The 14,143-nt window shown below is 41.5% G+C and overlaps 1 protein-coding gene across 1 annotated transcript; it reads left to right on the top strand.

Annotated features, from left to right (window-relative positions):
* Positions 1–507: 507 nt before the first annotated feature.
* On the top strand, positions 508–2,426 carry LOC143895701 (uncharacterized). The gene has a single exon (XM_077403013.1). It carries the CDS (start codon positions 508–510, stop codon positions 1,795–1,797), a length of 1,290 nt encoding a protein of 429 aa, XP_077259139.1. The 3' UTR covers positions 1,798–2,426.
* Positions 2,427–14,143: the final 11,717 nt, after the last annotated feature.

Here is a 14,143-nt window from a genome sequence, read left to right as displayed (position 1 = left end):
AAAGAGATTGAGAGATGGAAAGAATTTAAGATACATATCTTTTTTCTTTCTCTCTCTCTCTCTCTCTCTCTCTCTCTCTCTCTCTCTCTCTCTCTCTCTCTCTCTCTCTCTCTCTCTCTCCCTCTCTCTCTCCCTCTCTCTCTCTCTCTCTCTCTCTCTCTCTCTCTCTCTCTCTCTCTCTCTCTCTCTCTCTCTCTCTCTCTCTCTCTCTCAGCAGAAGCAGACGTGTGAAACATCGCTCCGTAAAAGTGTTAATTTTTGGGTGGTTTAGAAGTGAGGGAGAGTGTTAAAAAGTTGTGTAACGAATATCTTCATAGACCGGGGGTAGCCATGAGTGTTATTTAGCCGGAATATGTTGATACATAGACACGAGAACTGCATTTCGTACAGAGGTCATCGAAGCCTCGTACGACAGGTAGACATCAGCGACGAACACAAAACGCTGACGTGTGAAAGTGACGTGTTATAGTGACGAGTCAATTAACTGTCTCTGCCGATATTAGCAGAATGAACGAGGAATACGCCGAGTATCGATGCTCGGCATGTAAGAAGGCGATTAAGAGCAGAGCCGTTAAATGTAAAATTTGCCCAAAGCTTTTTTACCATCCGGGATGTGTAAATAAGCATAAAATTATCGATAGAAACCAAGAGTACGTGCCGTGTAAAGGCCCATTTGAGGAATTCGTAATTGATAGTGAGAAGGTGCCGGCGGCAGGGAGAGACAGGACATCATCTACAGGATCTACAGGATCTACAGGATCTACAGGAGCGTTCACAACATCGAGCAGTGGAAGTAAAGGATCAAGCATGGATATAAAAGTAGACTGGATTATAAGAACTGTCAAAGAAATAAAAGATGAAACGCTGCGTAAAAATGAAATTAAAATAATGATTAAGGAGGTAGTTCATGAAGAATTAAGTAATGTTAAACAAGAGCTGGAAAACTTGAAGAAAATAATACAGGGAATAGAGTATGGATCGAAGGCAGGAACGCAAAGAAGCTACAGTGAAGCGGTTAAAGAAAAGAAGAAAGAAAGTCTTATAATTGTTAAGCCGAAAGTGCAACAGGAGAGTGAAGACACGAAAAAAGTGATTAAGGAAAAGGTAGATATAAAGAATATGGCAATGGGAATAACGAAATTAAAAAAAGGAAGCAAAGAAGTAGTAATCATGGGATGTGAAACTGGAGAGGAGGTAAAAAAGCTGAAAGAGACAGTTCAGGCTAAACTGGGAGAGAATTATAAAGTAACGGAGTCATCTAAGTCAAAACCAAAGGTGAAAGTTATTAATATAAATATAGAAGAGATGAACTTAGATGATAATAAACTTATAAGTACGATAAAGAAGCAAAATAAAATAGATACAGTAAATATGCGAATTGTGAAGAGAATGGTCAAAGTAAAGAATGATCAAAGAAAAGGAAATGAAGAAGGATCAATAATAGTGGAAGTAGATGAAGAAACACATGAGATGATATTGCAGAAAGCAAAACTAAATGTAGGATGGAAAAAGTGTCCTGCATTTGATCACATCAATGTCAAAAGATGTTTCAAGTGCTGGGGATATTTTCATATCGCGAAAAATTGTAAGAGAAAAGAAACATGCTACAAATGCGCGGGGAATCATAACTCGCGTGTTTGTACAGCGACGGAGAAAAAGTGTGTGAACTGTATGTTCAAAAATCGAACATACAATTTGAAGATAAATGACGACCATGAAGCTAGTAGCCGGGAATGTCCGACCTTTATAAGGGCGTTACAGGAAGAGAAGAGGAGAGCAGGCTGGGAAGAGGAATAGCAACGACAGAAGAAAGAAGAAATTTTACTGTATACAAATGCGCAGAGCTTGACAGCGCATAAAGATGAGATTCAACATCGGATTATGAAGAAAATATATCCTGCGTTCTTAGCATTTTCGGAGACCAGATTGACCGAGGATATTGAAGACAGTGAAGTGAACGTTTCTGGTTATAGTATAACTAGATGTAATGCTGAGAATAGAAATACAGGAGGCGTTGTTCTATATGTAAGGAATGATATTGTTTACGAGACAGTGTTAGTAAGAAAATTAGAATCGAATTGTTGGTGTGTCGCGGTAGAAGTAAAAGATAAATTATATAAAGGAGTGATAGTGGTAATATATCACTCACCTAGCGCATCGCACGGGGATTTTATAAGATTTTTCGAGGATATAGTAGAGGAGTTAATAATAAAGGGAGAATGCATGGTAATAGAAGATTTTAATATAGATCTTAGGACGGACTCGTTTTATGCGAAGAAACTGCAAACGACAATGTTAAGTCTGGGTATGAAACAGTATGTAAATGAACCGACGAAAATCACGAAAGACAGTCAAACAATTATAGATCTAATCTTTGCTAATAATAATAAAACAGTGCAAGTAATTCATGAACCTAAAACTACGGACCATGCGTGGCTGGAAGTGGTTGAGGTGCGGCGGGTATGTACACAAGATCGCGGTTGCTGCTGCGATAGCGGCGGCATACAGTGATCGTGGGGTCGATGGATACGTGCGGAAGATCGCGGTCGCGGTTTTTAACGGCGGCGGTATGTGGATATCGCGGAGTCGCAGGGTACGTACAATAGATCGCGGACGCGGTTTTTAACGGCCTCGGTATGTGGATATCGCAGAGTTGCTGGGTACGTACAATAGATCGCGGACGCGGTTTTTAACGGCGGCGGTATGTGGATATCGCAGAGTCGCTGGGTACGTACAATAGATCGCGGACGCGGTTTTTAACGGCGGCGGTATGCGGATATCGCGGAGTCGCTGGGTACGTACAATAGATCGCGGACGAGGTTACACGGGCGGTGACGTGAAGGTATCGCGGAGTTTACGGACGTCGGAGATCGCGGAGTTTCGTGGACCGGAGGGCGCGCGGACTCGCTGAAGTGCGGGGTATGATTTCGGCGCGGGTGACGCGGGGTCGCGGCTTGGACAGCGGCTGCAGTGAGGTCGCAAGGCGGTTGGATCGTGATGGGACGTGATATCGAGCGGCTAAGACCCTTAGCGGAGATAGAGAAGTACTCTCTATCCCCTGGCGCACCGATTCGTGTAGGCGGGAGGTGGCACCGGGTGGCCAAGACCCTTGGCGAGTAAAAGAAGAACTCTCTTACCCTGGTTCACTCCGGTGTTACAGGTGTGCGTATGGAAGTTCGAGTCAACCGCCCAGATGCTTCACTCGGCAGAGGCAGGAAGCTTTCTCTACCTCTGGGTTGTTTGACTGTGGGATTTCGGGATCCGTGAGTAGCGGAGAATCGGTCAGATCGGTTTGCTAGCTCACGGTGGAATCTAAAACTAAGCAACATTGCTCGGTTTATATACGCCCGCGATGGCGTGTTGGCGTGGCGGAGGTATACGCGACGGCAATCGCGCGCGCCGGGATGGAGCGGTGGAGCGTTCGGGAAGTACGGCGTCCCGACGCCGCGACTGCGTTCGGCGGCTTTCGGCCGTTTTCGGCATCGCTCGGCGCTCCGAGTCGGTTGCCGCGCTAAGTCCGTTTGTGGACTGATCCGCGCGATGGCTCGTTTAAAAAAGGGCACATCGTGCCTTGTTTCGCCCGGCGGGTGTTCGGCCGGGCGGCATCCGGCTGATGTTCGCCGGGAATGATGCGTTTCGGGGCGCATCGTTACAAGCAACATACATTAAGATTCATACAGGTATTGGGAAATACGTCGAATTGGTGGTGATGAACAATTCGATACGTATGTATATGTACCCTGGCCGTCTCAATAATCTTAATCATCTATTGATGCTTCAAAGTACTTATAAACGTGGCCTTGATGATATTAATAATTAGGAGAATAATCATGGATTTAATGTCCCTTACTTCAATCCTGGTTATTTTATGTCTGCGCACTATGAAATTCAACGTTGCAAACAATATTGTTCAGCGTGCGATCAAGTCACGTGCAAGTGCTCCATCGAAGAATGTGACGTAATCTAAAAAGACAGTATTAAAAACAAAACATGGAACATCTCGATGAAACGGAACGCAACCTGTTGGAACGATCCGACCAAATTGCTACCTTGGATGAATATTTTGCATGGATACGGCGACTCGTCGGCCGGTAAATTCGATCTGCGGATGCTGAATATCGTCTGCCCTAAGGCTAAACTGCTGCAGCAGTTGCGCGATCTCCTCGATCGATTCGTACGCCTCAACGATAACTCGTTAACGTCGACGGCGAGCGATTATTGGAACGATGACGACACCGGGGTTCGGCTCTCCGATCTCCGCTTCCGCCGAAGGAAGTAGAGGACCGCGCAAATTTCCCACACCACGCCACGCGCGATATAAGTCAGATCTTTCCTACTTATACCGACGTGTCCCTCCCAAGGCATCAGTGTCGCGTCGTCGGCCGAATACGACGCGTCGGAAAAAAATCAGAAAGGAACGGTTACCGCGGCGCGAAATGTTCTCAACGTTGGCCGATCGACCCGCGCCGAGGAGTATTTGCCCTACGGAGACGGCGAATTCGGAGGCGAACGACAACGGCAATAAAAAGCGGAAGATCAGTTCGATGGACGATCGCCACTATCTTCCTCGTCGCCAGGAGTCGCGTCGCAGCTCTCATCATCCCACCGACGCGCCCGTCGAGGACGATCGTCGTCATCATCAGGAGTTTTGTTCCAACTTTCGCCCTCCCACCGACCAGACCGTCGAATTGCCCCCTGTGCGCATCCTGACGACGCGTTATCTGCTGACGACGACTGGCTACAAGTACATAGCCATAGGTATTGCGATCAAATCGCCTTCGTACGTGGATATCGCCCTTGGAGACAAACAAGGCAGGAAAATCTCCCTGACGCTCGACATGTGGAAAGGACTGGTCGAGCGACGTATTGTCGTGCATGAAACGCGCTCTCTCCGACGTAACTCATCCCCCCCCCCTCGCCGATGTCGATTGGAGGGATGACGCTGCAATTCGGAGTGATCAACAACGGGCCGATCGTACGTATGGAGCTACCCAACCTGGCTCGCGTGGCGATGGTGCGCAAAACACTGCTCACGCTGTACGATCTCCAATTTTGCGTGGATCGCGTCGTCCGTGCGCTGAGCGCGGCGACCGAAGTAGTCGACGCAAAGTTTTCGCGCTATTGGGAGATAGCCGCCGCCGCGATGAAAATTGAAACTTCGGTTTAGACTGCGATACTGAAGAGCGATTTCTTCGATCCTGACAACATCGTCGACTGCGAGATAGCCGCGCTTTGTTTCCAATCCTTATAACGATGTTGCGTCTACGAAATGTATATATTCGCGCGAGCGAAACAATGTAAACGCGCTTGTATTATTTTTTGAATAAATAAAAAAACTATATGCGTATCTCATCTGTGCGCTTTGTCTTTCTGTTTCCCTCCTTTTCCCAAATCCGTATACCAATCTCCGCACGACCACGCTTACCCCCCCGCGGTCGCGACGCGGATCGAAACGACCTTCGGTCCGAGAAAAAAAAAAAAAAACTACGACGACGACGACGAAGACGGGCGCGCGAGACCCTCCGCGAAACAAACCACCTCGAACGCGTCGTTCTCCCCACCCTCGAAACGTCCAGAGGAACGACCTCGAACGAGTTCGAACGAGTTTGGACGCGCCCAAACGCGCGCAAGCGACGACGCCGAAGAAGCAAAAAAAAACAAACAAACAAAACAAACAAAAAATATATTGGCCTGCGATTCTCCAAACCGGTCGGTAACGGCGCGAGCGCCGCTCCGAGCGCCCCCTCGGAAAACAAACGCGCGCGAGCGACGACGACAAATAAAAAAAGAAAATAAACAAACAAACAAAACATATATTTTTCCCCGCGATTTTCTCCCCAAAACGATCGGTAACGGCGCGAGCGCCGCTCCGAGCGCCCTCTCGGAAAACGCCCCAAATCCCCGCAACGAACCCCCGTTGGCGGCTCTGCCCCCGCGCCGAACCCCCGTTGGCAGCCCTGCCACTCCCAACCTTACGTAAAGTGTTCCACTCGCGTCGCGCTCCCCCTCTCGCCCTGTTTTCTCTTCCCCCCGCATAGCCCCACCACCGGTGACCCTTAACACCGTCCCTCGACCCCCTCGCCCACCGCTTACGGCGCCCCCCTCCGCGGCAGCGAAGCCCCCCCGACTCCGCTAACCGCAACCCGAGATCCCTGAGCTCGGAGTGCCTGTTACTATGCTACTCTCTTTTTATTATTTATAAAACATTAAATAAAATATTAATAGTATGATTATTGGACACATAAATTACTAATTATTAACAAACAACATTCATATTTTTTGCATTAATAAAAGAATACAAAAACTTGTTACACAGTCGAATTTTTGTTTTGCACTGATTCCAACATTTCATCCGATGCAAATAAGTGATGAGTTCCATTTCGTTTTGTTGATTGAGACTGGATACTTCTTGTTTATCAAGTGTCATTCTATAAAAATTGAATATAAAAACTATATTTTATATAAAATATAAAAGATACAGATCTAATATAAATATCAAACAACTTAAATAGATAATAACAAAATAAAACAAATAAACAGAAATTTATCTTAAGAAAAAAAATTAAAATATTGAATTATATATTTTAGAAAAAACATTTTTTCAAATTCTCTATTCTTATTTTTAATTTGTAAATAAAAGTTTATGTATGATACAAAGTAGAAGAAAAGAAAAATAACGTAAATAACAGCGTTGAGTTTAATAATAAATATACCTCCATATATCTGAATTATATTTATATTTTATAATTATATAATAGAAAAAATACATAGATTTAATAAATATTATACAATTTATAAATGGATAAGTAAGTATATAAACAAATTTTTCCCAAATTGAAATTTTTTGTATTTTATAGTTAATTGACAATATATTTTATAATAAAGTACTTACTCATTTGACTGTTGTTTGTCACTACCAGAAATACTTGAAACTTTTCTTTTAGTTTTACCTACTTTATTCATTTTCGGGAGAGATGATGAAGATTGGGATGGTTTTGTCGACATTCTTCTTTTAAAATATAGTTATATTTTTTAATAACTTAATACACTTTTTTTAAACGTGCTGCACGTTTAAGAAGATGTTTATGTTACTATGTACAGTTACATATTTTGTTATACCGTTGCTATGCTATAAAACATTGGACAAATTGACATAAAACTGTCAAATTTTACATGTGTATATACATATATGTGTTCTTATGTGTGTATGTGTGTATGTTATGTGTGTGTATGTATGTATATGCGTGCGTACGCGCGTGTATATGTACATGTGTAAATCTGTACATAATAACATAAATTTTCTTAAAAGTATAGCATATCTTTTAAATTATATATATAGATATGGAGAGAGATGAAAACCATAGTTGTGTAAATCAAATTTTTAAAGATATATTTTTGTGGGCATAGATGCAATTTATATATTGTACAGATTGCATCTATACAAACAAGAAAATATTTAAAAAAATTTAACTTACACACCACTATAGTTTTTACTCCTCCATATGTGTATACATACACTCCATATGTGTGTATATATATATATATATATATATATATATATATATATATATTGTGGCGTTGCGGCCCGCCGCTTCGTGGCAGCGCCCCGCCGCCGTCACAAGGCGCGGAAATTTGCGCCCAAGGACGAGCCAGTGAGGCGACGACGAGATCTCCAGAGGCCAAAAGGTCGATATCGTTCCCGCGTTTTGACTATTCTTTTATTTTCATGTGTAATTATAATGCGCGCGGCGCCTCACCCACACCACGGCGAATCTTCGAGGGAGTACCGATAACGATGAAAGGGGTCCGGGAGGACCAAGGACCGAGGAGGGGTGGCAAGAGCGGAAGCTACCTGGATCGCGGGCGGCGAGAGCAACGCGGCAGGCGTGCGGCGAATGAGGCAGCGATGGACAAGGCCGCCAATAGCGGGGCCCCAGGCGCCTGGGGAAAACCCGGCCTCAGCAAGTTACCTCCACGCAATACCGGCCCGCGGGGTGGCTGGCCACCGCCCCGGGGTCAAATCGGAGGCACACCGGCCAGAACAAAGTCTAGTCCGCTGCCCAGGGACAAATTGGAAGAATCGCTACGCCGCCGAGGGACCGTTGCGCGCCCCCGAAGGATCCACCTTACGACGATCCTGCGTTAGAATATCGCGCGAGCTTGCAAGCTCGCTCTCGATTGGTTGGCACGCCCCTACGGAAGGGAATGCCGCATCGATTCCGTAATCGAGCAAATCTAGCGAGACACTCTCTGGTCGTCCGTCGGCGAGTGCGAACGTTCTCCTTAAGATACGCGATAACTGCCCCGAGTCGGGAAAATCTGTTACGCTGCGACGATCCTCCGTACGAGGTGACGGCGAGGAGCCCTACGAGGAGACATCACATCAGTGAGGTTACCCGCAGTAATTAATCTTGAGATGTAACGCCACGACGCCGCCCTCCGGGGCACGGTCTCGTCCGGAAAAACGTTGTAACATCGCGACGCGTACGGTCCCTTGAGACCGCGTATCGAATGGCGATCGACAGCGAGAGCGAAGGGCCTCGGGATGGTATCGTGGCCGCGGAATTGAGATAAAGACGCGATTGCGAGCCTCTGGAGATCACGATAGATTCGTGGCAAAATCCGTTACTGCAAGTCCGTTTCGTATAACGTCCGCGCTCGTTATTGTGTTGCGTTCGGTCCTCATTACGATGGGACGTGGCTTACGCCACGATTCCTACTTGCGTTAGGCTTAAGTTAATTGGCGACAGAATTCTCGCGCGACTCCCGGCGTTGCGTTCACACAATCCGCGCGTGAGGTATCGTCCTTTCGCGATCTTTCCTGCGAGATCTTATTTTCTATTTCCGTGATTAATTTGTGTTTACCGTCGATGTTCTATATTACTTGTAAGTTTGGTCATACTGTATCTCTCAGAGATAATTGCAGCGCCTTCTGCGCGTTATTATACGATAACGCAATACTTCGTTTATTCTGGCGTCCGCGCCATCATTACTTCTTTTGTTTCATTTCTGACGCTCGCGCGACTGATTATATGATATGTCTGGCCGACCGAAGCCGAATCGGCTTTTATTGGTTCACGCGCGAATTTCTAACGAATAAATGTTAAGGTAAAGGTACCAATACCCGGACATGTACCTATATCCGGACACCTTTGTTATTTATAAGTATAACGCGAATTAAAATCAAAGATAAAAGTATTTTTTCTTGTAGTTTGAAACTTCAGTTATAATATCCAAACGTTTATTTTCATAAATTTATATATTTTTAAAGGTATCCAGACACAGATACGTGTCCAGGTATTGGTACATTTCCTATCCTTAAGTGTCCGGGTATTGGTACCTTTACCTTATTTTGATTTGTTAATTGCTTGAGTTTGTGGCCTTAGTTATGGCGTGTCACCCCGCCGAATATCGCTCCGCCCTTCATCACCCCTACCCCAGCCCTTAGGTCGAGCTAGCCGATTCCTCGCACATCCGCACGTCTCGCTTTGCGTCTCGTTTTGGTTTTCGTTTGCGATTTTGCGGACGCATGCTGACGCGTCTGGCGCCCAACGGTAAATTCGCTTCGCAAAGTGTCGGAGGTGCGAGGGAATTGTCGGAGAGGCCTGTCATCCCGCTCTCCTTACTCCTTTTGATCCGGCACACGTCCCGGAGCGGTCCGGGAGTGAAAAAGTCGTGACAATATATATGTATATATATATATATATATATATTTTTTTTTTTTTGGTAAATCTGAAGAATAGTGGCCTCCTCACCGATTTCGTTCAACTTGGGCTTAATCGACGCGTTTTTGCACGAAACGACCGAATCTGGCAGAAAAAAGTGTCGCTCTGCCCCGCGAAGCGAGATATTAACGGTTAAAGTTGACGACTATCAGGTTATGATTCCTGTCATACCGACGCGATGTAGCGACTGGTAGCGACCACGAACATGCCCTGTGGCCACACGTGCATGCTCAGTGGCCGCACGCGCATGCAAAAGAAGGTCACGTGACAACTGTCTGCTTGGTAAGTACATACATATTTATGTGTACTTTTCACATACCAACTATTCTCTGCTTTAACAAATTATTTATGTTTTGTTAACTTAAACGCTTAATAACTGTAACAGAAATAATTTGTTAAAGCAGAGAATAGTTGGTATATGAAAAGTACATGTAAATATGAACTTTTCATATACCAACTATTCTCTGCTTTAACAATTTTATTTCTGTTTCGTTAACTTCAACACTTAATATCTGTAACATAAATAATTTGTTAAAGCAGAGAATAGTTGATATATGAAAAGTAAATATTTATGTATACTTTTCATATACCAACTATTCTCTGCTTTAACAAATTATTTATGTTTCGTTAACTTAAACGCTTAATATTTGTAACAAAAATAATTTGTTAAAGCAGAGAATAGTTGGTGTATGAAAAGTACATGTAAATACGAAGGGGGGCCTTTGGCCTCCCCCCTCGTACCCCCCAGCGGTTGAAAAAGCGTGGAAATTAACATAATTTATGATATTAACATAAATTTATGACAAATTAATAAATTATTTAATAGAACATAATGTGATAAGTAATAAAATACATTGTCCAAAGTACAATAATAAATTAAAGTTAAACAGAGATAATTTCTCATTTCGTTGACAAAAAGTATTATATGAGAAAAGTAAACATAAAAAATATGTGGAGAAACAATGCACATTAAAAGGAAGTGTTAGATTTAATACATGGTTTAGCAGAAAAACTCGTGCAGCTGCATTTTGACACAATGATTTATGATAAAACAAAAGACTATCATTTCAAATTATGTTACACTTCTGACTTATACCAACCAAACAGTTGTCACGTGATCTGCTGCATGCGCGTGCGGCCACTGAGCATGCGCGTGTGGCCGCAGGGCATGGTCGTAATCGCTGCATCTCGTCGGTATGACAGGAATCATAACCTGATTTCTGTCAACTTTAACCGTTAATATCTCGCTTCGCGGGGCAGAGCGACACTTTTTCTGCCAGATTCGGTCGTTTCGTGCAAAAACGCGTCGATTAAGCCCAAGTTGAACGAAATCGGCGAGGAGGCCACTATTCTTCAGATTTACCATTTTTTTTCTTTAATAATATATACCTTTCTCTTTATCGTTCTCTCTTCTTTTTTTTTCTCTCTTTTATACTTAAATTTTTCCATCTTTTTACCATCTTTTATCTTAACTTTCTGTCGTTTCCTTACTTTTTCTTTAATAATAAACTTTCCATTCTCTTTTACTTTTTTCTCTATATTTTCTATTTCTTTAATTTTGCCTTCTTTAAAAAAATGAAGAATGTAGTAATTAATTTTTTTTAAATAATGTGTATAAATTAAATATATATAGATGTATATATTTAGATAGATATATAGATATATAGATATATAGATATATAGATATATAGATATATAGATATATAGATATATAGATATATAGATAATTTATGAATAGATTCACCTAAAAGTATTTAAATTTATTAACTTATGTCACTTTTTATATACTTTTAAAAAATTTATGTGTTTTGTATGTTGTGGTTAAGGTACAAAAGTTAAAAAAAATAAGGAAAAGAGAAAGAATAAGAAGAGAATTTTGTTGAATAAAAAGTGAAAAGACTATAGAAATATTATAGAGATAAAAGAAGGAGAAAAAGATATAGAGATAGAAAAAGAAGAAAGAAAGAGAAGAAAAGGAACAATAAAAAAAGAGAAAGGTATATATTATAAAAATATTATATTATTTTAATAAATATTAGTTTATATACAATTGTGATTCCGTTTATTAAAAAAAAGAAAATTTTCTTCATTTTAGTAAATAGAGTCACAGTTGTATGCAAACTAATATTTACTAAAATCTAGAACATTTTTTTTCAGTGTATAAACGTTGTAATAATTTTTGTTTCTTTAGTGTGTATTTTGTAAAGAATATAGAATATTTGTACATATTTTAGAGAGAGAGAGAAAGAGGGAAAGGAAGAGAGAAAGGAAAGGAAGAAAAAGAGAGTATGGTAGTGTAGCATAACGTAACGCGAATCATCAACCCACAAAACTTTTGTGTGGTAACGTAACGTAACGTAATGTAGATCAACGCACAAGAAATGTATAACGCTGTAACCGATAAGTTTCTTGTGCGTTGACTCACTTTACGTTATGCTACGTTACTATACAAGAGTCTTGTGTGGAGGCTATTAAGTTTATTCAAAAAGTCAAAGAAGATAAATAAGAAAGAAAAAAGAAAAAGAAGGAGAGAGAGAGAGAGAGAGAGAGAGAGAGAGAGAGAGAAGAGTTAAGTTTCAGATCTTTTTTCTAATATATAAATCACAATTTTAACATTATATTACGATCAAATACTTATTCAATTGACCATTATTTATTACTAAAGTATACTTGAAACTTTATCTATTCTTTTTAGTATTAATCTGCTTTGATAATTTTCTAGCAAAATAATGATGACTGGGATTATAAAAATACATATAATTGAAAAATAAATGTCGACATATCATGCAAACCATCTCAGTCATCATTATCTTGCTGGAAAATTATCAAAACAGATAACATATATATATGTTAATATATATATATATATATATATATATAATTTCACTAACCTCGCGTACTAACCCCACAAGATACGAGCCGTCATCATTCACAACACCAGCAGCATCGCAAAACTTGCCGCGCAAACTCGACAGCTACAGCTAATCAGATACGCGGAAAAACGGTAACAATTCACGCGATATATTCGACTCCAAACAAGCACTTCTCGCGTCTCCATGACTTTTCTTATATAGGATAGGAGGATAGCGAGTGAGAGTCCGAACATTTATTCCAAAAAAATCTAATGCTGTTTTTACAAAAAGATTCTCGCTCAATTTTTATTCTTTTAATCGCTCTAAATATAATTTTATTAGATATGTCTGCCTTGTCCGTCTTAAAAAAAAGTCTTTCTTTTGTAGTTACGCACCATTATTTATTTATAAAAGAAAAATTCGTCACACATTAAAGTGTGGATACATTGCCCCATCAAAAATAGGACAGATAGCCCCGACCACGTTTTCCAGTCTTTAACATGTTGCCAATTATTTTAGATAATGCGGAATTAAGATTTGACGTTTCTCACACCTGGTAACTATATATTAATTAATAATATTATGAATTGTTTACTTTAATTTGAGTTAAACTACTGTCGCACAGCAAATTTTTTGACCGTCGAAAAATGTGAATAATCCCAGCAAACGCAAGAGGATTAAAAGGTATTAAAATTTTTTAATACCTATGAATCCCTTTTTTGGCGGAATTAGATGAAATTAGATGGGATTCGAAATGAGATGGTCCAATCCCATGGAATCCAAAAAAGTAATTTTAAATTCCATCCACTCCTATGGAATCCGTAAAGGTTATGGAGTTGCATGGCATTAGATAGTTTACGAAACGTCTCGCGCCTCCGTTGGGCGACCAAGCGCCGTTGTTCGTCGGTAAGCTTTTGTGTATGCCTAAGGGCATTACACGCACTACTGCCGACGGGCAATTAGCCCAAAAATGAGATTTGTAAGATCTGTCAGGCACCGTAGGGGGTCCCTTTACATAGCGGTCGAGACGAAACTTTGAACTCGAGAAGATGCCCCGGCGATGCGACGCCTAGCGGCGTCGACGCGAATTGCCGGTAATGCAGATACCGCGCGGGCGTGTACTATTATTGGCGCGTACCGCCACAGAGTTCAACACGGACACTTTTCAATCCCTATCCTGGCATTCAATGGTATTCATTTTATTGTCAGAATAGACGAAATTCAATGGAATTCAATACGGAAATTTTTAATTCCTAGTTTGGCGTTCAATGGTATTCATTTCGTTAACGGAATCAATGGTATTCAATGGAGTTCATCAAGAAACTTTCCAATCCCTAACCTGGCATTCAGTGGTATTCATTTCGTTAACGGAATCAATGGTATTCAATGGAATTCATCACGAAACTTTCCAATCCCTAACCTGGCATTCAGTGGTATAATATTTTTGTGTTGGAATTGGATGGGATTCAAAAAAGACAAATTCTTTCCAAAATAAGGAATTCCATGACATTGAAACTATTTCAATCCCTTTTTTGGACAGAATGGAATTCGGAAAGTCCTTAATTG

The sequence above is a fragment of the Temnothorax americanus genome, unplaced genomic scaffold (assembly GCF_048541705.1).
Source record: "Temnothorax americanus isolate GAGA-0224 unplaced genomic scaffold, ASM4854170v1 Scaffold166, whole genome shotgun sequence".
NCBI lineage: Eukaryota > Metazoa > Arthropoda > Insecta > Hymenoptera > Formicidae > Temnothorax > Temnothorax americanus.
This window is presented reverse-complemented; position numbering and strand designations above follow the sequence as displayed.

What these genes read in the sequence shown, in the direction of transcription:
- LOC143895701 (XM_077403013.1), top strand. Translation starts at nt 508, where the DNA reads ATGAACGAGGAATACGCCGAGTATCGATGCTCGGCATGTAAGAAGGCG.